This window comes from Eptatretus burgeri, chromosome 15, assembly GCF_056783735.1.
Source record: "Eptatretus burgeri isolate ZD-2024b chromosome 15, Ebu_testis_v1, whole genome shotgun sequence".
Classification (NCBI taxonomy): domain Eukaryota; kingdom Metazoa; phylum Chordata; class Myxini; order Myxiniformes; family Myxinidae; genus Eptatretus; species Eptatretus burgeri.
In genome coordinates, this window is record NC_140975.1 from 69,115,842 (window position 1) to 69,140,052 (window position 24,211).

The window sequence follows — 24,211 nt, forward strand, 5'->3', positions numbered from 1 at the left end:
GATTAGATCTATGACTTACTACAGGTACCATGTAAACCTGTGCTAATATAACCTGTTTCATGGGTCGGGTTGTTGGCAACTAAACTGTCTCCCACACCAGGTTTCCTGGTGAGGAGGATGTTTGGATATGGACACCCAGCAGGATTAAAAAAAAACCTTTCAAAGGGAGGAGGAGCTCAAAGTGAGCCAATGGCCATCCATATCTCGTGCCCAACTGTGTCTGCGGCCGTCGTCCTGCAGTTGGGTTATTTCTTATGAGGAGGTTGGTTAGTAGCAGGATTTGTACTCTGGCCACCGTAAAACCCTTCGTTCCGCAAAACACAAAAACGCAAAGAAATCTGAAAACCCACTCCGTGGGAGTACCTCCTGTGCAGCTTCCCTTCGCAGGGCAGCTCACCGGATGACGGGATTGGGGCAAAGTGTGGGACCCCCATTCCTTGATTATAGGAGGAAACCCATAGTGTAAACTTCCCAGGTCAGATTGCGGTAGTGTGTGGCAGAGTGGGGCTGAGATGTCGCTCACCAGACGGCGATCTTCTTGGGTCAACCTGAGGCGGTCCCTTCAGGTGGGTGCCTGGAGTGTCCTATCCTTAAGAGAGGATGATCACCTGTCTCTGTTATCATCTGAGTTGAAGCGTTTGAACATCGGTAATGCAGCACTCGATGAGGTTTGGAGACCGGATTGTGGCGAGATTATGGCGGGTGGTTACACCTATGATTGGTCTGGTCGCTCCAATGATTACCATGCCCAAGGAGTTGCTGTAGCTGTGTTCAATAAGTTGACTCCAATGATAATTGAGGTAACACCGGTTAACGAGCGCATTATGAGACGAAGGATTTGTCACTCCTTGGGTGTCATTTCTCTGGTCTCTGTACATGCTTTGACTGAGGTTAGTGATCTAACCATGAAGGACGCATTCTATGCCACGCTCGAGTCTGTGGTTTATCAGTGCCTGAGGCGAGATACTCTTCTAGTCTTGGGGGATTTCAATGCATTGACTGGAACTGATAGGGATGGTTATGAGACATGTGTTGGTCCCCATCGGTCTGGAACTGTGAACCAGAATAGCACAAAGTTCCTGGACTTTGCAAGAAGTCATGGACTTCGGGTGGCCGGTTCATGGTTTCAGCACCCACAAGCTCATCGCTGGACTTGGTATTTCAACGCTGGTGGTGTGGCAAAGGAGACATCCTCATACTGGCATTCAAAAGAGCACCGCTCGTGTGCACGGGTGCAGGTGGGGTATACAACTTGCTCGAATCCGCATGCGAGACACTCATGTGGTCTTGGCATATTTGACATCTATATATATATATATATATATATATATATATATATATATATATATATATATATATATGATGGATAATTTTCTAAATGATATTTATTCCCTTTATCACCCAAGTAAATACTAAGGCATGTTTATATCGAAATGATTATGTTGTTGCTCACTCTGTGGTGTTCTCAGACGTGTCCGTTTTCTCGTTCATGCGGAGGCAAGCCCAGAATTTGTCTCTGAACGATGGCAACTGTGATGGTTGATCCATAAAATGTAACCCAATCTTGGTCATCAGGAAGAAGAAACGCCGGTCATAAAGCATGTCAGCAGATCGCTTCGGCTGTAACATGACGTCCCAGGTCCTCTTGGGCATGGCCTTGGCTGGCCAGGGCGACCAGCTGCGCATGTTTCTGTGCACGGCTATTGCTCTGCAGGACCCTCTCCATCAGTTCTTGCCCACGGATTACCACATTTACAATACCCACTTCCACGTCAACATCCTCCACGCCATAGGTTTCCTTGCACAGTGCGTCAAAGCGCAAGCATGGGTTTCACGCCATCCGCCAGCAACTGACAAACAATGCCCCAGATTAGCTCCATTTGGTTGAGGTGGGCCTCTTCATCGGTTCAATGTCCATTATGTTGGAAGAACAAGCAACAACGACTTATTCCCTTTGACACTTAGGTACAAGCCGAGTGATATCTTTCGCTAACTGTACTTTTTTCAATTAACAAACTGCAACAACGTTTCAAAGCTTGAGAGGGCACAAAACTGTGACTCACTATAAAAAATATATTGGGTGGCAAAAGCCTCAGAATTGAGTTTTGGTGCTGGGGGCTGTGACGGGGTGAACGGTGGGCCCCAGTGGGTGAGTCTGAAATGATATATATATATATATATATATATATATATATATATATATATATATATATATATATATATATATATATATATATATATATATATATATATATATATATATATATATATATATAGTCCCTCCCTCAATAACACAACCCCAATCAGTGCTGACCTTTATACAGCTACATCCTGTGCTGTGTTAGGATTAGCCCTATCTATCGTTGAACCTAGCGCTGACTCTCACACAGCCTAAATGCAGTTCCACAACATATGTATAACCTCTTTCACAAGCAGCGTATTTATCATTGAAATCTTGAACATGTACAAGAACTAACCCACATTCAACCTCGCACTGACTCTCACACAGCTTTAGCTCTCGCAAACCATCGTCCAACCTCATCTACGGCTCATCTTCTCTCATGCTAATCCGCACTCATCCACATCCAGCACAAACCCAAACAGTGCCACATCCGGTGCTCACCCTCATCCAGACTTGTCCTGGTCAAAGCATCACATATCCACATCCAGGTCTTACCCAGCAAGCCCTCCAAAGATGTCACAGACGTAAGAGTAGTCTCCTCCAGACTTGGGGATGGCAACGCCCAACTCAGCGTAACAAAGTGCACCAACAGCGGTGATCATACCGGTGATGATCCAGATAATGAGTGCAAGACCCACAGAGCCGGCATTTTCCATCACTCCCTTAGGGGAGACAAAAATTCCTGATCCAATGATGTTTCCTTGAGGAACAGATCGAGGGAGGGAGACATAAGGAAACAAGGAAGTGAATCCATATTGTACCAATGAGCCATCTTCAACATGTAGGCCTAAATGTAGTTTCACAACATATGTATAACCTCTTTCATATGCAGCATATTTATCATTGAAATCCTGAAGATGTAAAAATGTTTTGGTAATACAATCATGTCTAAAAACATATATTTCCTTGTAAATATATTAAATTTAATCTTCATCATTTAACACAGCCTCGTCCAGGGTAACTGACCTCACACAGCTACTATATCCTGGCTATCCCATACCGAACCACATCCAGGCTCGAAATTCACACACGTAAAAAGACATTTGGCTCATCACGCATATATCACATCAAAATTCCAGTTTATTTTATTGAATTACTTGTATTGGCTTACTGCATGTTAACACATCATAAAGTGGCAGAGAGAACCTAAATGACTGCTTTCAGACTCGGACAACATGGGTTAACATTCCGTATATTATTTGTCTGTGATCTTTTTAATTTGTATGTATGAATGTGGGTGATGGTCACCTTCAAATTTACGTGGGTGTGGGTTAGCCCCAATCGGTACTGGGTGTCGGATACCATGGGATGGTTCTGGGTTAGGGTTAGCCTTGGATGGGGTTCACCCTGGATGCTCCTGGGTCAGGATTAGCCCTGGATGGTTTTTGGTGAAGGTTAGCTCTGGATGGTCTGAGGTGAAGGTTAGCCCTGGATAGTCCTGGGTGAAAGTTAGTCCTGGATGGTCCTGGGTAAGGGTCAGCCCTGGATGGTCTGAGGTGAAGGTTAGAGTTGGATGGTCCTGGGTCAGGGTTAGCCCTGGATGGTCCTGGGTGAGGGTTAGCCCAGATTGGTCCGAGATGAAAGTTATCCCTGGATGGTCCTGAATGAGAGTTAGCCCTGGTTGGTCCTGGGTGAGGGCTAGCCCAGATTGGTCCTGGGTGTTGGTTACTGTGGGATGGTCCTGGGTTCGAGTTAGCCCTGGAGGGTCCTGGGTTAGGGTTTGCCCTGAATGGTCCTGGGTTAGGGTTAGCCCAGATTGGTCCTGGATGAAAGTTAGCCCTGGATGGTCCTGGGTTAGGGTTCGCCTCGTATGGTCTTGTGTGTCGATTACTGTGGGATATAGCCACGTGAATGTTAGTGCTGAATGAGGGGAAAAATCACTTAACTTTGTAGATAGGACAGAAAGCATAATGTCTCCCCCCCCCCCAATGGAAAGTTTGCTCCACCATGCAGTGCTTTTGCTGACAGGTGTGAAACTGAGTTTCTCCAACTACTAAAAGCCACATCTCCATGGAACAATGTTGGTTGATCATTGCTTGGACATTGCTTATCAAGTCAGGTTTGTTACTTGGTGAAAACTTTTTTTGCCAAGTATGTTGGTCGGTAGCATTTGTTTGTCTGTCTGTCTGTTTGTCACACGATTTTTTTTGTGTGTAGGTGACTGGCCAAGGACAGCAACACTTAATTTTGGTGAAGATCCGAATCCAGATCCGGATCTGATAATTTTTTAAGCGATTCTTCACCATTGAGATATGGGGCTAAAGCGATATATAGCACACTATCTCAAAAGGTTATGAACGGATTCACACGAAACTTGGTGGACAGATTGGGAGTGCCACTCGGAAGAATTGCTTCAATTTTGGGTGAAAATCCGAATCCAGATCTGGATACGATAATTATTTAATTTTTTTACTGATCCTTCACCATGAAGAGGGCTAAAAACTATACCTCCAAAAGTATCTCCAAAAGTTGTGGACGACTTGTGACAAAACTCAGCCCGTATGAAAGCTACACCCTCTCATCAACCCCTGAGTTGGGTAAGCACCTTGGAGTGATCGGTTTGGTTAAAGCTACCAGAACTGGTGGGATCCGACCACCAAACTGTCAGGTTTGCCTGCAATCACTTCTGTCTGGTCCTCACCCGCTTTGTGCAGTTCACGTGGTATGTCTGAGGCCTTTAGGCATAGGATAATTAAGGATCTCATGCTTCGTCCTTGGTTTCGTGGGTACATATTTCGGGAGTGGGTAAAATTATTGTATTTGCATCATTTATTACCTCCACCACCGAATGTGAAGCAGGTTATGCTTTCACCCCTTTCTGTTTGTTTGTTTGTTTGTGTGCATGATATCTCAAAAAGTTGTGGACGGATCCGGATGATCACGGACTAAATAGTCCGAATTGAGGCCAAGCCTAAAATAAAGGAACTGCATTAATAGAAAAGTAAGGAAAGAGAGAATAGTTTAAGAGTTTTTTAGGAAGTAAAAAAAATTTGCTTTTTGAAAAGGGGAAGGTCATAAGTGTTTGGGAAGATGTGAGAAGGTAAAGAGTTCCAGAGTTTGGTAGTGGAGGGAAAGAAACAAACATCGTAACGGCCCACCCTTGAATTGCCAATGGCCAAACAATAATCATGTGATGTAGTGGCTTGTCGAGTATTCCTTGGTCTCGCTAATGGTGGAGGTACACAAACAGCAAGTTCTTGTGAGCAGAAACCGAAGTAATATCTGTAGAAAAGTGAAAGAGAGCCTACTTTGCGACGTAATTTGAGCGGGACGAGTTTTGATGTCACATTGGTAGAGTTGACAAGTCGAATAACTTTGGATTCAACTCTGTCCAGTAAGTATGCGGAGCTGGAACCTCCCCAGATGTGAGAGCAGTGCTCTATACAAGGACGAATCAATCCTTTATATAGTTGGAACAGTTGTTCAGAGGAGAAGACTCTTTCCTGACCTGACCCCCACAATCACCAGACGTAACCCCCCTTGATTGTTTTTTTTTTCTGTGGGGGTTTGTCAAGGAGATTGTCTGCAACACCAAGGTGGCAAACCTGCAGGATCTTCGTTCTCCGATCACAGCTGCATGCCACTGGTGGACGCAAACATGCTGAGATGAACATGGTAAGAACTCGTGGATCGCCTTGATGTCCTGCGCGTGACAAACGGAGCTCACGTTGAAATGTATCGATGGTGTGCACAAAACTTTGAGGTTCCGTTTCATATAAAAAAAACAAATCTCTCGAATGATACAACGATTTATAGTTGTATAATGGGTATGTTGGATGGTCCTATCAATGGGATATCCTATCCTATCCTTATCAATGGGAATCGTTGTATCATTTGTGGTTCTAAATATACGAGTATTAACAACCAAGGTTGTCCGGGTCTTTTGCGAACACCCGTACAGTACATTGACACGAGAAAACAAACCAAGGTGGGTGAACTTGTGCAGGGTACGAACATATCTCGGACATCTCACCCACCTCCTTTTTCACCCTTCACCCCATATGCACCATTAATGCCTTCTTCCTTCTCTTGACCCATTTCCTCCAGATATCTTTACTATTCCCTCCCTACTCCCCCCAGACTTCCCAACAACCCTCGTTGTCTCTCCGATCATCTATCCTACTCTTGTCTTTCTCAATTTCAGCTTCTCTTTCTCAATTCCTGTTTTCACAATTCAGCTCCCACCCTCTCCCTCTCAGTAATAAACACATAGCACAACACAGCCTCTCCCCCCTCACTCCCACCCCACAGCAGTTCATGAAATCGATTCCATTATAATGTAACATTGTTCTTGATTTACATTCAAATATTGATCACAATGAGCACATCACACTATCACACTCCAACCGTACTCTCTCCAGAGCATTGGTTCTGCAGCAAGTTCCCATGTCCAAGAACCAACCCCAGACTGGTTGCTACTCAATCACAGGGCTAGGAGAGTAATTTGGATTCTAACCAGGACACCGGCACATATTAGCACACTCATTTCGAAAGGCACGGTAGCATCTTTCCGTGCACCAACGAATGTTAGTACATGGGACACCTGGCTGAACGTTTCCCCGAAGAACAGCGCACTCACTGATGCAACACCTTGCCAAGTACAAAACATCAGGATGGCCTTTTATAGTTGGATTAGTAATCAAACCCAGATGAAACAACTAAAAGGTAAGTGGGCTACCTTTGAGCTCTCTTGTCAGCTCCAATAAGCACACGAGGAGTGCAAATGTGTCCTGATGGACCAAACCCAGCAATGGTACCTGGGATTGGGGAAGGTTGGTTGCTTGGTTGGGGGGGCTCTGGGGGAGGGCGAACAGCTCATGAAGTCAGCAGGGGTACTGTGTGTGTGTGTGTGTGTGTGTGTGTGTGTGTGTGTGTGTGTGTGTGTGTGTGTGTGTGTGTGTGTGTGTGTGTGTGTGTGTGTGTGTTGTTATGTCTGGCTTTCTTCTTGGGACTACGGTGCAGTAATTGGTCTTCATTTTGATTATTATTCAATAATTATCATTCCCAAGTGATTGTTGACCCTAATGAGATAACAGTTTATGAAAGGTACCATGCCCAATAATAAATATAAATGTAATAATTGTTAACAGATAAGGACAAGAAAGTAGAGATAAACATGTAATCAGAGAAAACAACCTTTACTTTGGATAGATTGCAGTGAGGACTCTAAACCTTTACACTTTGGTAAGGAAGCTTCTTCAATCAGCAGTCAATGTGCTTGATGGGAAACCAGGAAAGAATAACCACAATAACGATTGCAGTTTGCTGTTGGGCAGCCTGTGTGACACTGTGACGTCATTCCTTGTCTCGTGATCACAAACATGAATGCTGATTTGTTGTTGTATTGTTCATAGTATCTGAACATGCTTGTTTTCCATGTAAGGTACGTTCATGTTTCCGAATATTGTAGTTGATGTTTGCGATTCATCTTGACACAAACAGCAGTTTGACATGCCATTCATAGTCGGGAAATTGGTGCTGCCTGTTTAGACCGTGGAATCCAAATTCAGGAATTTCTACCTTTGGCAAGACAGCAAAACACAATGGCCGACTCCTTTCAAAAGGTACCACGGGATGTTTAATTTCCAGAAGTAAATTGAAGCAGACAGGACAGCCGGCTAAACCAAGTTGAGGGAGAACGTCTTCCTGCGAAGGTCTGACATAGACTAATCAGATCAAGTCACCATGTCGACACCCTCAGCTAACTTTCACGAAATTCAAGAACCTTTGTGAGTTCGCTAAAGCATCATAAATAAAAAAATTGATGGATGGGCATCAGAGAGACAGTGGATAGACATCTGTGAAATCATCGAAAAGATAATAGTATTGAAGCTGAAAGGTATGGGAGGGGCTGCTGGGGGAGAAGATGGCAAATGTGTTAAGAGCGCACATCGCTGGGTTAAGAGCGTACGTCGCTGGGTTAAGAGCGTACGTCGCTGGGTTAAGAGCGTACGTCGCTGGGTTAAAAGCGTACGTCGCTGGGTTAAGAGGGGACATCGCTGGGTTAAAAGAGTGTACGTCGCTGGGGTAAGAGGGGATATCGCTGGGTTCAGAGTGTACGTCGCTGGGTTGAGCGTACGTCACTGGGTTAAGAGCATACATCACTGTGTTAAGAGCATATGTTGTTGGGTTATGAGAGTACATCGCTGAGTTGTGAGAGTATGTCACGAGGTTAAGACCATATGCCACTTGGTTAAGACCATATATCATTAGGTTAAGACCGTATGTCACTTGATAAGAGTGTATGTCGCTAGGTTAAGAGTCTAGTCGATCGGTAAGTGGACGTCGCTCGGATAAGGGAATTTGTTTATTGAGGAAAAGGTTGATTTTTCAATTAACAAATCAAAGGAGAGATCAATTACTGCATTGGAGTCATCATAAGGACCCCAAAGAAACAAAGAGCAAAGAAGGAGTTATCAGGAGGAACTTAGATGGGATTCCGATTCAGGCTCGGCTTACATCATCAGGAATCATCAGGAAGATAAGTAATACCGCAGTTAACGTTGTAAATACTATTGTACAGATGAAGGGTATTAAAAAGAAAACAACAAAGATTGCAGACCCTCGCCAGGACTTCTTTTGGATGGTGTTTGTGTACTGGTGTGTTACGTAATTAATAAGAGACATAACTAGAACTGCTACTTTATAACTGCTGGCAGTGATGACCGGGTACCAAGATGTCCCGCATCGATTCAACCCCTGCTTTGATTGGACACCTGACCCTGACCCATGACGTTTTAGAATTATTATTATTTTTCATTATTCAATTTAATTTAGAATGGGATGAAAATAAATTCATTACAAATCAAATAGAAGACCAAATACTTCAGAAGACAATGTGATGATGAAAAGAAAGTTGTACTGTACCACTGTGTACAGTCCTGCATTGGAGGAATCAGAAGGAACCCAAAACAAGCAAAAATCAAAGATGAAGTCATCAGGAGGAACCTGGATTCCTCTACCCTCAAACCCATCCAGGCACAGCCAAGTGAGCCTTATTAAAAAAAATTTAAAACAAGAAAAAACAAAAAGAACCCATATCAAGAATTAAATAATTCTGGCTGCCAGACCATGTGTCTGATCAACTTGAAATTTAAAACATGTATTCCCCATCACTACTCGATCATAAAGGTGAAGTTTCACATCGATTGATTCGGTGGTTCCAGAGAAAACATTATTTAATATGTTTCTTCAATTCAATATGGCTACCAAAACCATGTGACACATCAATTATTCCTTTTAAACTTGTTCACCCATGGCTTGGAGAACATTTGTGTGAAGTTTCCCCTCGATCTGTCCAGCCGTTCTGGAGAAGATTTTTGAAGGTTTTAGGGTAAATCCAATATGGTCGCCAAATCACGTGACCGATGACGTTATCAATTTGTTTTGTGTGGACCATTTTATCCCGAGATGACCCTCAAAAAATTTTCACACTGATCAGATGTAGCATTCTACATATACAATTATGACGTCATAACGAAGGCACCTATGACGTCATAAACATCGCACTTATTCCCCACAAGGAGTACTTGCTACGTGCCAAGTTTCAAATTATTCCTTGGTGCAGTTTCAGAGAAACAGAGGTCCAAAGTTTTTCCATTTTTCCAATATGGCTGCCACACTACGTGACCCATGACGTCATAATTATCATCACACCATTCTACATGAGTCGCACCAATGGTGAAAATTTCGATTCAATCTGACAAGCGGTTGCGGAGAAAAACACGAAAGTTCTGTGAGGACAAACAAACAAACAAAAATGGACCCAAATGCAATACCCTCTCCTTCGGCAAGGTTAACGAGAGCAAAGTTGATGGCACAACATCGCAAATCCCCACGTTTCACTCCGAAAGCAAAATGAAAGATGGCAAAAGCCCCCCCCGCCCATTTGTTTTGACACCCTGGGACCCCAAGACCCCACCTCCTAGGGTGCAAACAATCGTTCCTTATTTCATGCGTCTCCCCAATGTTGATTTCATGTGCCCGTCATTGCATATTTTGGTATTTGACCTTTTGACCGCCCCATGGGGCAGGGACAAGAGTGAAACTGCTCTCGCACCTTCGTGCCAAGTGGTGATCATAAGTACCAAGTTTGGCGAATTTCTGCTCAACCGTTTTAGACGAGATAGCGTGACAGACGGACGGATGGAGCCGATTACAATATCCCCAATAATTTTTTTCAAAAACCGTGGCGATAACCATAGCCGTGAGGGAGAGAGACAATTTCACCTTCACCTGGGACTTGTTAACGATTTGCAGCGATTCATGACCTTCCGTCACAATGGACCTTCTAAAGCCAATTGTGACGACATGACGTCCTGAAGAAGTGGCAGAGAACAGGTCGTGCCCATGTTGAAAAATAGGGAAAGCAGGACAAAATCAGGCCATAAGAACCTTAAAACAAGTGGATGGGACATCGAGGATCCTTGTACCGAGAAACTCCACCAAGAAGGTAACCACAGTGGAAGTAAAACATGGAATGTCACACGCACACCTAGCCATTCATTGTGAGAATGTAAATGGATCCACAGACTGTGAGGTTACCAGCAGACAAACTTATACACATCAAATGAATAACATTTGGCACAATTAACACGTTGAGATGGAATAAATAAACCTTTCACAAATATCAACATTACCATTACTTCCACTACTATTGGGTCACTACTTGACCGCCTGTAACAGCTCGCCCTGGAGACCTACCCACGATGATCCCACAGCCGCTGATTAATCCAATCTCCTTTTTGAGAGCGACCCCAGCATCACCGCCGTGATGACCATTGTCAGCCATGGCGTTGTCACAGAGCGTCCCCGGTTGGGGTTGATGCGCTTGTGCGGCAGAGAGAGAACGACCCAGGGGGCATGGACGATGTCTGGAGTGAAATGAAAGGGAAGACCGGAGGGGCGTGGTACCAAATACCTTGGAGTACGAACCATGAAATAGGGAGGGTCGCTCAGTTGGGAAGATTGTTGATGATGTTTCAATAAGCAAGGAAGATTAAGATGGATAAATTAATTGCTATTGATAGTAATGCGGTATCCATACCACTGGGTCAGAGACCATATAGATCAGGTGATTGCATAAGGAGAGTGTATATTGACATTTGTTTTAATCATCACTGGTTCAGTGAATGAACAGGTGGATTAAAGTTTGTTTTATTTCTACCCGTCACTAATATCTAAACCCAGGTCACATATGAATCGGGTCTAAAGTCCAAGGTTGAGACGCCACGAAACCGCGTTTACTCCTTGAGACTGCGACTCACTCCTGCCTTCCCTCCCACTTCCTCCTTTTATTCCGATTCCCTGGTTCTCAACATCCAAAGTTTTATTTTTTTTGAGTATTCACCTGAGGTATTCAACCCACCCCTGCCACCCCCATTACCTTTGTTTGAATTACAACATTTTACTCTGGGTACCAATTTCTCCTCACAAACTGCCTTCCCTCTGATATTCCTGTTTGAATATTCTTAGTAGAACACTGCCAAAGGACTGCATTTCATACATGGTTGGTAGCCCTGAGTAGAGCAAGTACCCAGAATAGAACAAGGATGCTGAGTGCAACAAGTACCATGAGTATAACAAGTACCATGAGTAGAAAAAGTACCCTAAGTAGAACAAATACCCTGAGTATAGCAAGTACCATGGGTAGAACAAGTACCCCTGAGTAGAACAAGTACCATGAGTAGAACAAGTACCCTGAGTAGAACAAGTACCCTGAGTAGAACAAGTACCATGAGTAGAACAAGTACCCTGAGTAAAACAAGTACCCTAAGTAGAACAAGTACCCTGAGAACAACTTCCCTGAGTGGAGCAAGTACCATGGGTAGAACAAATACCCTGAGTAGAACAAGTACCCTAAGTAGAACAAGTACCCTGAGTCGAGCAAGTACCATGAATAGAACAAGTACGAGTAGAACAAGTACCCTAAGTAGAATAAGTACCATGGGTAGAACAAGTACCCTAAGTAGAACAAATTCCCTGAGTAGAGCAAGCACCATGAGTAGAACAAGTACGATGAGTAGAACAAGTACCCAAAGTAGAACAAATACCCTGAGTAGAGCAAGTACCCTGAGTAGAACAAGTACTCTGAGTAGAGCAAGTACGAGTAGAACAAGTACCCTGAGTAGAACAAGTACCCTGAGTATAACAAATACCCTGAGTGGAGCAAGAATATCTAAATGATTGTTTATTTTATCTCGTTGAATACGTTGTTTATGCCAGAAATGCACAACGTTGGAGGAAAGGATCGCATTGGTCTTCGTGTTGGTTCGTTCCCAGGTGTTGGTTTGTGCTTCAATCTATTTTAAGAGCCGTAAGGGTACGCCTAAACATATCAAACCCAGCCGGTCGCAAACTGGGAGCCTGGTCTCAAAAACATGTTGTTTCAAAGCATCGTCTTACAAGTTCCGTCTTGTTCTGCAATCGCCGCATTCAATGATGGCGTGTCAGCACTTTCACAATATGGGCATGGTGTGCCCACAACAAAAACAACCTTCAATCAGCTCCAATAAACTCGTTTTGTTGTCATTGCCCAGAAGCAGAACACACAAAGCACAATCTGTTTCCCAACATCAAAGTTCAATGGTAATATTGCAACAATGTCAGACACATTAAAGGTCTCCTGACAAGCAAAATAAACTTGTTATTTATAAATTAACTTGACCTTCCTAGTGAAGAAATCACCCATGTTTTTTTTGTTTTTTTTAATCAAAAATGGGATAATTAGAGCAATATTTTGAACATTTGTAGTGCTTTTCACAACTTGCTATGCCCCGCCCCTTAAAAAAATGGACTTCAGCGAATCTCTGCGTGACGTCACAAACAGTAACTCGCACAGAGTGGATTGACTCGAGAGTCGAGATGTCGCATGCCTTATATAGTACCTACAAATGCATTTTGCACATGTTAGTGCAATCTCTGTGATCGTCTCAATTCCAATTATTGTTTCGCGAGAGTTTTTAAGAGTTTTAACCGTAGTTTCCAAAATGCCTGCAAGATATATCGTAGCAGGATGCAGCAATACAAGCAAAGACGGTGTAAGCCTTCATGTATTCCCGAAAGATGATAATCGTCGGAGAATATGGACATCTAAAGTGAAGGTACTGCTTCCATTGGCTTGCTATTCATTAACATTTAGCCAAATTGCTAGCCTGGTGTTGGCTCAGTGGTTAGGGCGGTGGCTTGGGATCCTAGGGTCCTGAGTTCAAGCCCCGTCGGCCGATGAATTAATACACCAGGGGGTTGACTCAGCCTGTCATCCTTCCGAGGTCGGCGAAATGAGTACCAGTTCCAGTGTGTGTACTGGTAGAGGGGCACTGCATCAGCAACACAGTCGCGCTTCAAGAAATGGTAGCTACCCCGGCAGCTAAGCTGCCATACGACCACCACCACCAGCCAAAATGCTGCAATCAAAGAAAAGGGGAAAAAATGTTTGCACAACTATGAAAGACAAATGCATCTGTCCTATTACACGGCCTCATATCCTCGGGACTCTTACGCATTGACTTATACATTGTGTGCATGCTAATACAAGTTACTTGTCAACTCGAGAGTCTAGACTAGTCCGATAAATCCGTCATCCGTCCGACTAGGCCGATAAATCTGACGTGCTGTCGCTTTCTTTTATTATTCTCTTTTCTTCATTGTTTTCTACTGGTGCTACATGACGACAGTAGGAATAAAATAAATAAAAATGCAACAGAACGTCAGATTTATCGGACGACAAGAGACAATTGTGTCACAAGGTGTGTTCTGCACACAAGTTTTCATCGTATCCGGACAGCGAGGTTGCTTCGTTTAATGCGCGGAGAGATACGGCCGATGACATGCGCCGGCCTTGTTTGTGATCAATTCGCCGCGGAGAAACATGTCCGCTGCGCTGTTCACGTCACCTCACTAAAACATTTCTGATATCGAGCAGTATGCAAGTCGAATTTACATTACTGAATTACGAATAGGATTTAGTCTAACCAGATGTTATTGCCGAGTCTTCCTTCGATGTCCTCCTGATCATAATGAACTCTGGGAATTTCATCGCCAGTTTCCTCTGCTTGTCCTACTTCGGGCTCGAACTGGTAAGGCCATATTCCATTTCCAGCTGCCTCAACTTCACCTCCCGCGACGACATTATCCGACAATTCTCCATGTGATTCAGACCAAAATCCTTCATTTCTCTCACACTCACTGTCGTTACCAGACAAGTGAAAATCCATGTCATCCATTATTCAAAAACAAATGTTCGATTTTTTTTTTAAAGCAGAAATGAACGAAGTGATTGAGTCGACCAATCAAATGTGGAAACACACAGGAAGCCAATAGAATCACGTAGACCACCAACCCGAGTAATTAACGTGCAGCCTTTGACATCCTGTAGTTGACGTCATGTGTGTTACGCCCCTTTCAGGAGAATTTTTAGGGGCGTTCCCGAAGACGTTTGTTTTTTTTTATTTCACATTTTACAGAATGAGTATTGTGAAAAAAAACATTGTCAGATCTGAAATCACGATGAAAAACTCCTCTAGGACATATATAAATGAAATTTATGTACTTTGGCATGTCAGGGGACATTTAAAGCGCACAGCTCTTTCCAATGATGTGAATCGCGTAACCGAGGTGGCGATCAAATGAGGAATGTTCTTACAGTGATGACAAGATCCTGGAATATTCAAGGCTGCACCTGCGGTCCTCTGGATATCATCAATCGTGGGAGTGCTTCGAGGAAAGTTATTATGGGACAACATTCCCAATGGAATTAGGAAGAGGCCATCACCGTGTGACTCGATTGTTATCTAAAGGGGTTATATGGGAACTCTATTGTTACACAAGGGGGTTATATGGGATTTCAGTGCCCACAGGCTCATCGCTGGACTTGGTATTCCAACGCTGGTGGTGTGGCAAAGGAGATTGACCATGTGCTCGTTGATGGTCGCTGGAGGATGATACAGAACTGCAGGGTCTACCAGAGTGCACAGTTCCTCAATATCAACCACAGGTCAGGTATGGGAGCATGCGCCGAAGCAGCGTGTCGCTGCGTCCAATTTCTGCCGGTACTCCAGGGGCCTTCCTCTGTCCATCCCCCAGGCAGATGCCTGGCCCATCCCCATCTCCTTGAGATGCTGATCAACCTGCTGCAACCACGAGGAATGTGGTCGGCACATTTTTTTTTTAGTATACAGTCAAGGCTCATATGAGAGCTAATACACAGGAACACACAACAAGGGGAGCAGGAGACAAGAGGGGTAGGAGAGGGAAGGAAAAAAAACAGTGGGTAACATACACATAGAAGGGAGACATGGGTAACAGAGACATGGAAGATATCTGTGGAAGGGAGATATCCCAGGGGAAAACCCCCCATTTTTTGCGAAAACAGACACGGTCTGCTATAAAAGTTTGTTGTATATGGTTGGATTCCTTAGACCCCCGGCAACACCTTCCGGGTGGACAACCTTTCCAACAGGCTACTGTAACTCCGCAATTCAAGATGGCATCCAAGATGCCGCCATATTTTTAAATCACCATAACGTCGTCAATTGTTATCTATTTTCATGTGTAATACTTCGTTTCCCTGGTTTTGTCCATTGCGAAGACATGTGTTGTTCCATGCGTCATGCCCTCTGGGATGTATACCATATCTTCTACAACCTTTTGCATGATGTTGGCACTCTGAGCAGTCAGTTGACGATGCAAGCGCTCATAGCTAATACGCTGTCCAAGCCTGCTGTTCAGCAATACCAAAGACTTATTGCGTGTCTGGTTGAACACATGGTAGGCCGTGGCTATTGCCAATGGTGTGGGTACACCAGCAATATGCTGCAGCAGTTGCTGTGATGTGATGAGGGCCTTCTCTATTGTTGGCTGGTTGACCAGTACTCTCCCAGATTCCTGCAGTTTTGTTGGTGTCTCACTGAGCAGCATAGCTGTGAAATTGAAGAGGGAATCAGGAATAAGTCTGGCAGTAGCTGCAAAACAAATCTCTGTTGACTGTTCATTTTGGCATTGTCTTTTGCATTGCTTGCAATCTGCTCGGAGTATCTTTGCTGCATGCCGAAGTGTACGATGCTTTTCATCCTCATGTTGCGCTGCTTGTAGGTGCCTCAGTTTCTCCAGTGCATCACCAAGGGGTATGGTTGATGCGCAAATGAATCCCGATCCACAGCTTTGATCGAGAATGGAAATTCTCTTGCCATATTTCTGGTTAAAACTTCAATTTGAGGGTGATAGATCGGTACGAGTCTGCTGTTTTTACTCCTAGCTCTCGTAAAATGGCCCTGTATTGTCCCACAGTGACTTCACCAAATACCTACACATGTCATGGAAAAGGGGGATCTCTAGCTGTTCTAGGAGTCACTCAAATGCAACATCATACAGGTTTTGTTTTGTTGATTTCCCAGTGGGGACACAATGTGCTTTGAATGCAGCCATGCATGCATTAGTTGGGGAGGAATTAGGGGTTCCCATGCACCCCCCCCCTGGGATTTAATGACACCGGGTTTTTTAAACTGCCAAGGGTGTCTAATAATAGATTTGACATGTTCCCAAGAAAACAAAAGTGGCTCGAAGGGTCCATTCGGTGGCCATCTTGGATTTCGTCACGAACGTCAGCGAAAACGTAAATAAGTCATAACTTTTTTACCACATGTCCTAGAAACATAAATGAAAGAACTTTTTCAATCAATTGTGGGATTGTAAATCACTTAAGAACATTATTTTAGCGTTTAGATGCCATTTACGAGATCAAAATCGAGAAAAACCTTCAAAATTTGACAAAATGTGATTATTTTTCAAGTATCGTCTTAATATGTCAGGTTTGTTAGCGAAGTTGATTCGCTTTAGAAGCTGGCCAACATTTTGCCTCTACTACATGATGTCAGTGGAGTAAAATTGTGTCTCTGTGTTTTACAGGTGAATGGTAGAAGTGGATCTATGCCCTTACTATGCTTTGTTTCACCATGGATCGTGGCCAAAAGCGAAAAAGGACCAAAGCATCTGGTGAACTCTCATGTACAACCAAAACTGAGAAATGCTTAATACATGTGGTAAGGGGTGTTAAACACGACAAATTTACGGCATTGCAAACTGTTGCAGACCCGACAGAGAGACTGGCAGTGTTGCACGAGATTCGTGATCTGAGATTGGCAGAATCGCCCTCATCTGCACTCCGCATGGAAGAAGTATGCCGACAGATACCAGACTCATTAGATGGTTATGATTTGACCATTACAGGCTACCATAGGGGCTGCTATCAGTATTTCTCAAAGAATCTAGATCGTCTCAAAAGCCGAAATCGTTCCGAACCCGCCTTCTCTCATCGCCACTCTCCCCGGAAACCAGGAAATACGGCAACAGTGTTTGGCCCGGAGTGTATCTTCTGTGAAAAAGAGGGACCCATTCATGTGACCATTAAAAACACTCGTACCAAACAACGTCCAACTAAATTCACAATGACTGAAGCATGGCAGAAGATTGAAGCTCTTGCTGAGGAAAAGGGCAAAATCAATCACTTCTTCGGAGGATAAAAGGTGTTGATCTCTTCGCAGCTGAAGCTCGGTTCCATTCCTACTGCCGAAAAGAGTTTGAGCGGGCAGCAACACGAGGGAACAGCTAGAACCCTCAAACAATTGCAGAACAAGCTCATCTGACTGCCGCTCACAATGCAGTGGTTGATTTCATAGACCAGCACGTAATTATCCAGAAACAAGCAATTCAACTTTCTTCGCTTCGCTTAATCTATGTTGCCAAACTCGATGAAACTGCTTTTGCTAATTCTAATTACCGTTCAGAGAAACTAATGCGACGGCTGGAAAAGCATACACATCTCGGAACAAAACTCTCATTCAACAAGGTTGAATCTGATGAGCAAGGTTTCATTTCGTTCTGCTTTGTATATAGCTCTTCCCTAACAGTTGGCGAAGCTGTTAGTCAAGTTTACAAGGTCGCTACCAAGGACAGCATAAAGGAAGTTGCACGAATGTTGCGAGGAATCATCCGTCGAGCATTCAAGGAGGGCAAGGATCTTCCATGGCCTCCGACTGCAGCAGATCTCACCGTCAATACAGATATGCTCCCAGAAGAACTCCATAAATTTCTCAATGTCATCATATCTGGAAACCCTACATCCAAATGTGAGAAGTCTGAGCACTTGGTTTTATCGATTGGACAGGACCTGTGTCGCTCTGTCACAAATTCAGAGTGGAAACTCCCGAAACACATTTTGGTGTGTCTGACACTCAGACATATGTACAGAAGTAAGCAACTTACAACCCTTCTCAGTCGACTTGGTAACTGTGAGATTTATGATTTCGGTATCGAGCTAGAAACTGCTTTGGCAAAAGCGCTGGACCAGTCATCTACGCGGCTCATCCCACAGATTGTGAGGGGTGAACGCAATAGCCTCTTCCATTCGGAGTGGGATAATTACAATCAAAGGCTGACAGGTATTCACTGGAGCAACGGTGTCAATGCATCAGCCAGAATCATGATACAGGAGACAAAAGATGGCGTTGAACCTCAACAAATCAGGACCCTCCCAACCATTCCTAAGTCCAAGGTAGACCTGGCACGCCTCCCACCATGCAAGAAGTCTCTATACCCCATATCAGAAGAGCAAATTATCGTGTGGCCTAATTGAAGAGGTCTCGTATCCCAATCTTTGATGTTCCAGAAGCAACCAGGGATGGATGGGTCGAGGGAGATGATGGTCACCTCGAGCATCTCTGGTCAGATGGACCGGTATTGCCACAAAGTCTTGTAGATGTTCTGGTCACAAGTGATGAAGAAGAAGATGACGAAGGAGAAGAGGAGGATGAAGAAAATGGAGTGAATGACTTTGAGGATATGTTAACCTATCTTGATTGTGACAGTGATGATGATGATGACTAAAGTTTTAGTTTTTATGGCTTAAAACGAATAGGTGGTAACAATTTGACGTATGTTATGTAAGACGATACTTGAAAAATGGTCCAATTTTGAAGGTTTTTCTCGATTTTGATCTAATAAATGGCATCTAAACACTAAAATAATGTTCTTAAATGATTTACAATCCCACAATTAATTGAAAAAGTTCTTTCATTTATGTTTCGAGGACGTGTGATAAAAAAGTTCTGACTTATTTAAGTTTTCGCTGACGTTCGTGATGAAATCCAAGATGGCCACCGAATGGACCCTTCGAGCCACTTCTTTTTCTTGGGAACATGTCAAATCTATTAATAGACACCCTTGGCAGTTTAAAAATCCCGGTGTCATTAAATCCCAGAGGGGGTGCATGGGAACCCCTAATTCCTCCCCAACTACATGGCTTGTAGTATGACATATCATTGGCCACCATGTCATGTCCTTTACCAACCAGTCTGAAGAGAATGTCTTCTCTTTTTAGTTGCTTTGCCTTATCTATGATGTTCTGCTGACTGTTTTCTGGAGATACTCTGCATGTTGGCTCTTTGCCATGCATCCACTGTTTGTTGCAGATGAGGCATGCATTCTTTGCATCAAATGTTGGTGTGTTGGTCCTGGTTAACCTTGAATGCTGGGAAGAGGTGCTGCACCCAGGCTGGTTCAAGTCTTCAGCATCACTTCTTCCTGGGTTCTTCTTTTCAGCAAGTTTGTAACTATTCTCATTTGTGTACCGGTTTCTTCACTTACTGTGCAATTTGGGTATCTTGTCTGTCAGCCATGTACCAGTAGCCGAGTCATGTTTGAGTCTGTCAAATGTATCATCTTGTCAAGCCTTCATGGCCAAAACTAGTTTGTCTGTTGTGATATTATATAGTCCCTTTGCACCAAATCCTTGACATATGATGCACTTTCTGTAGTCAATGTCAGTGTCCTGGCGTCTCCTCTTGGGATTCTTTTTCAGTGACAAGCTTCCCTCCAGCACCCGTTTCTCTGCCTGTTTTATCATCGTACCGCTCATGCAATTACCTGCAACAAAACCACCACCATGTTATGCATACTAGCAACTAGAGTACATGCAAACTATTGATACGCTACACTTACATGCAAACTTCTGATATGCAAGACTACATGCACACTACACAATGCCCACACCACTACAGATCACACAGTTTTGGACATTTCTGCTCACATGATTTTTATGACTGTGGCTCCAGCGACACTGGTCTTTTTCGAGTATGGTTTGTGCCTTCAGATATGTTTTCAGCGATGAAAGGACGTTGACGATAGAAAGACGGGACACTAGACGATTAAGATGCACGTGCGATTTAGACGACTACGAATGACTATACATATCACGATGGAGAGACGATGAGGTTGACGATGACGATTGAGGAGAGTGGTACGATTTGGATGACAATAGACGTTAACGAATGAAATGAGCGATTGACGGGGACCATTGACGTGACGATAATAGAAAGGTTGACGTGACGGTTTCACGAAAAACAGAGGAACAATGACCAGGAATATCGGTCAATGAGAAAACAATTAAATGGCTGGTACATGAATACTTACAACTTTGAGGCTTGGTAACAATTTAGAAACAGATTAAAGCGGGAATTAATAGACATAAACCATACAGCGCGCACCACAGCCCACGGGGCTGTTTCCTTTTTACGTTAATGCACTCGTGCTAAACGTGATGTTACTAGAGTTGCTAGACCGTTCGGTGACGTCACTCCTCCTGTGACATGACCGGCTGCGGCGACGCTCTGCAGGAACAAGGAATGCAGACGATCCTAACTGGAAAAAACTGCAAACAAAGTAATTTATTCTTGGACACATAGGATCAACCTACTTGTGGATCTTATCTGATCAACCGACTTGTGGATCTTATCTGGTCGACAAATTATTCATCTTTAAAAAAGACAATTTTTGCAATAAATATGAGTTTCAAGCAGTTTTTTTCACATTTTATTTCAAAACTGAATATGGCGTTGGATTCCCCATATATGAAAACCTACAAAAGCACATTTCATTCAGGTTTCTACCTTGTTTAGTCAAAAATATTTGTACAGAAATACATTTAAGACCGTCGGTGGTGGCCATCTTGGATTTCTCAATTTTGAGGCATTATGGGCCATTTTTGAGCTGGGCATACAGCAGATTTGAGTTCAGCAGCCTTCAATACCCCTAAAAAGCTTGTATGCCATAAATTAACACCATTTTCATTCCTGGTTCAGATTTTTTGAAAATTGACCCCGTTTCACAATTGACGACGTTATGGTGATTTAAAAATATGATGGCCATCTTGAATTGCAGAGTTACAGTAGCCTGTTGGAAAGGTTGTCCACCCAGAAACAGAAAACAGTCAGCAGAACATCATAGATAAGGCAAAGCAACTAAAAAGAGAAGACATTCTCTTCAGACTGGTTGGTAAAGGACATGACATGGTGGCCAATGATATGTTATACTACAAGCCATGTATTTGGGGAGGAATTAGGGGTTTCCATGCACCCCCTCTGGGATTTAATGACACCGGGATTTTTAAACTGCCAAGGGTGTCTATTAATATATTTGACATGTTCCCAAGAAAAAGAACGACCTGTTGGAAAGGTCGTTGCTAGGAGTCTAAGGAACCCAACCATTTACAACAACCTTTTATTGCAGACCATGTATGGTTGACCACTCTTGCCCCCTGGGTAAGAGGGATGGGGTAGGGTACATGGGGTAAACAATATGGACATTACAGCGACTTTCAGGTCCTTACACGACAGACTTTCAGGAAGGAAAGCAGGGAATTTGAGGGAGGTGGGTTTGGGGTGGATTAGCGGGTGTAGAAAACATCAGGGTTTTGGATAGAGGAAGATAAGAGATGGTGGTGAACAGCTGTTTTGAAGACCTGGGGAGGTGAGTGGGATTGAAGAGAGTGCTGGAGTTCGTTCCAATGGCAGGAAAAAAGAGGAATGAAAGAATGAAGGTGAGCAGTGATTTTGGTAGTTTTACCAGAAGGGGGTTGCTGGCGGACATTGAGCGCACTGTGGAAATATGGGCAGGACAGATAGCAGTCAGAGCAAGGGGGTTGGGGGGCAGGTCGGAGAGGAGACGGTAGAAGACAGAAAGACCACCGACCTGCCTGTGGTGAGAGAGTGAGAGAGTGAGAGACCCAAAGACTCGGCCTCATCGCAGGAGATACCAATGATCCTAAATGCCTTGGTTTCCACAGCGTGAAGCCGAGAAAGGCGAGAGGCAGGAGCACCAGCCCAGAGGCGAGAGAAGTACTCCATCAAGCTGCGGGCGAAAGCTTTGTAAGTGGTCAGGAACTTAGGTGAACCAATAAAAGGACTTTCCACGATGGAGGATGCTCAGTCGGTGACTAGCTTTGGAGGCCAGCTTGGATGTGGCTTTCCAGGAAAGATCATGGCAGATAGTGAGACCTAAAAGCTTGAATGAAAGGATGTCTTCAAGAGGATTGTTGAGAAAGTAGATGGGAGGTGGGGGGGCATGATTCTTTCAAATCAAACTTAATATATAGTCTTCACAAATGACTCCAAAGTGAAAAAGCTAAAAAATACACATAAAATGTGAATAAGTTCGATTAACAGAGAAAATAAGATGATTCTCAGTTGAATAGGTATTCAAACCCTTTCTCTAATTCACCCCAAATCTCTTCAGGAGCAAATTATTTGTTTGAAAGGTTACAAGATAAGTGTAATAAGTTTCACCTGTCTGTAACCAGGAGTTTAACCGAAAAATTAATCTTCCCCACTTATCGAAGGAGTTTGAAGGTGCAACTCACTTTGGCAACCAACAAGGCAAACATGAAAACCAAGGGGCTTTCTAAAGAAGTCAGATATAAAGTGGTGGAGAAGCACCGTTCAGGAGAGGGTTGTAAGATTTCAAACTCACTCGTTATCCCTTTGAGTACGGATAAATCCATCATTAAGAAGTGGAAGACGTATCATACCACCCAGACTCTACCCAGATCAGGTCGCTCATCAGTAAACTCAGTAGCCGGACAAGCAGGAAACTGGTTTGTGATGTCACTGTAAATCCAACAATGACTGAACGATCTAGAATGCTCTATGTCTGAGATGGGGGTCAGTGTTCATCAATCAACAATATCCTGTTCCCTTCACAAAGCTGGCCTCTGTGAACAGCTAGCAAGAAAGAATCCATGACTGAAAAGATACATCTAGAGGCTCGTATGGAGTTTGTGAAAAAGCATCTTAATGATGCTGCAGGCATGTGGAGAAAAAGTTTTGTGGTCAGACGAGACAACAATTGAACTTTTTGGTCTAAATTCAAAGCGTAACTTCTGGCACAAGCCTAACACTGCACATCACCCAGTCAACACCATCCCTACTGTCAAGCATGGTGCTGGCAGCATCGTGTTATGGAGCATATTTTCATTAGCAGGAACTGGCAAGCTTGTCAGGATATAAGGGACAATGGACGGTGCAAAGTACAGGAGAATCCTTGATGAAAACCTGCTTGAATCAGCCATGAATCTGAAACTGGGTCGGAAATTCACATTTCAGCAGGACAATGATGCGAAGCACAAAGGTAAAGCCAAACTGGAGTGGCTGAATAAGAAGAAAATAAACTTTCTTGAGTGGTCCAGTCAAAGTCCTCACTTGAACCCAATTGAACATTTATGATGAAACATGAAGATTGCGATCCATCGACGATCCCCAAACTTAGCAGAACTTGAGCAATTCTCACGGGAAGAATGGGTAAACATTTCACCATCTCACTGTACAAAGCTGGTAGAGATCGACCCAGAAATACTCGGAGCAGTCATTGCTGTCAAAGGTGCTTCAACCAGGTACTGACCCCCAAAGGGCCTGAATACTGTTACAACCAGTGAGTTTTGATTTGTACACGTTTTTTTACAGGTATTCCTGACATGTAACCTCCTTCAACTATAACAGTGTTTCGTTTAATCCCTTCAGTTATTAATAAAAAAGTTCATTTTGAAAAATTATTTTCATTCATAATTGATCTAAATGTGGCATTATTGGGAGGGGGTGAATACTTTGGAAGGCCACTGTATATAAGGAGTTATATCGGAACTCGATTGTTGTGTGAGCAGTTATTTTGGAACTTGATTTTAGGATGAAGGAGATACAGTGAATG

The 24,211-nt window shown here is 43.6% G+C and overlaps 2 protein-coding genes and 1 pseudogene across 6 annotated transcripts in view; all 3 read right to left on the reverse strand.

Annotated features, from left to right (window-relative positions):
• LOC147012453 (large neutral amino acids transporter small subunit 2-like) overlaps nucleotides 1-11,065 on the reverse strand; it is a 56,604-nt gene extending 45,539 nt beyond the window's left edge. Inside the window, exons 1-3 of one of the 4 annotated variants that reach the window (XM_085856708.1) lie at nucleotides 10,886-11,018; nucleotides 5,728-5,825; nucleotides 2,678-2,844 (exon numbers count right to left, since the gene is read on the reverse strand). In XM_085856708.1, the coding sequence (XP_085712834.1) occupies nucleotides 2,678-2,844; nucleotides 5,728-5,825; nucleotides 10,886-10,973 (353 nt within the window). In that variant the 5' untranslated portion in view covers nucleotides 10,974-11,018. Of the gene's footprint in view, nucleotides 1-2,677; nucleotides 2,883-5,727; nucleotides 5,826-10,885 lie in introns of those variants that run through there. The other 3 variants (XM_085856709.1, XM_085856711.1, XM_085856710.1) reach the window with 3 other exon arrangements.
• PDF (peptide deformylase, mitochondrial) overlaps nucleotides 10,887-24,211 on the reverse strand; it is a 34,772-nt gene continuing 21,447 nt past the window's right edge. Inside the window, exon 4 of one of the 2 annotated variants that reach the window (XM_085856718.1) lies at nucleotides 10,887-15,312. The gene's annotated coding sequence lies outside the window, so the exon portion shown is untranslated. Of the gene's footprint in view, nucleotides 15,313-19,479; nucleotides 20,102-24,211 lie in introns of those variants that run through there. The other variant, XM_085856717.1, reaches the window with a different exon arrangement.
• Nucleotides 15,320-17,090, reverse strand: LOC147012455 (uncharacterized; annotated as a pseudogene).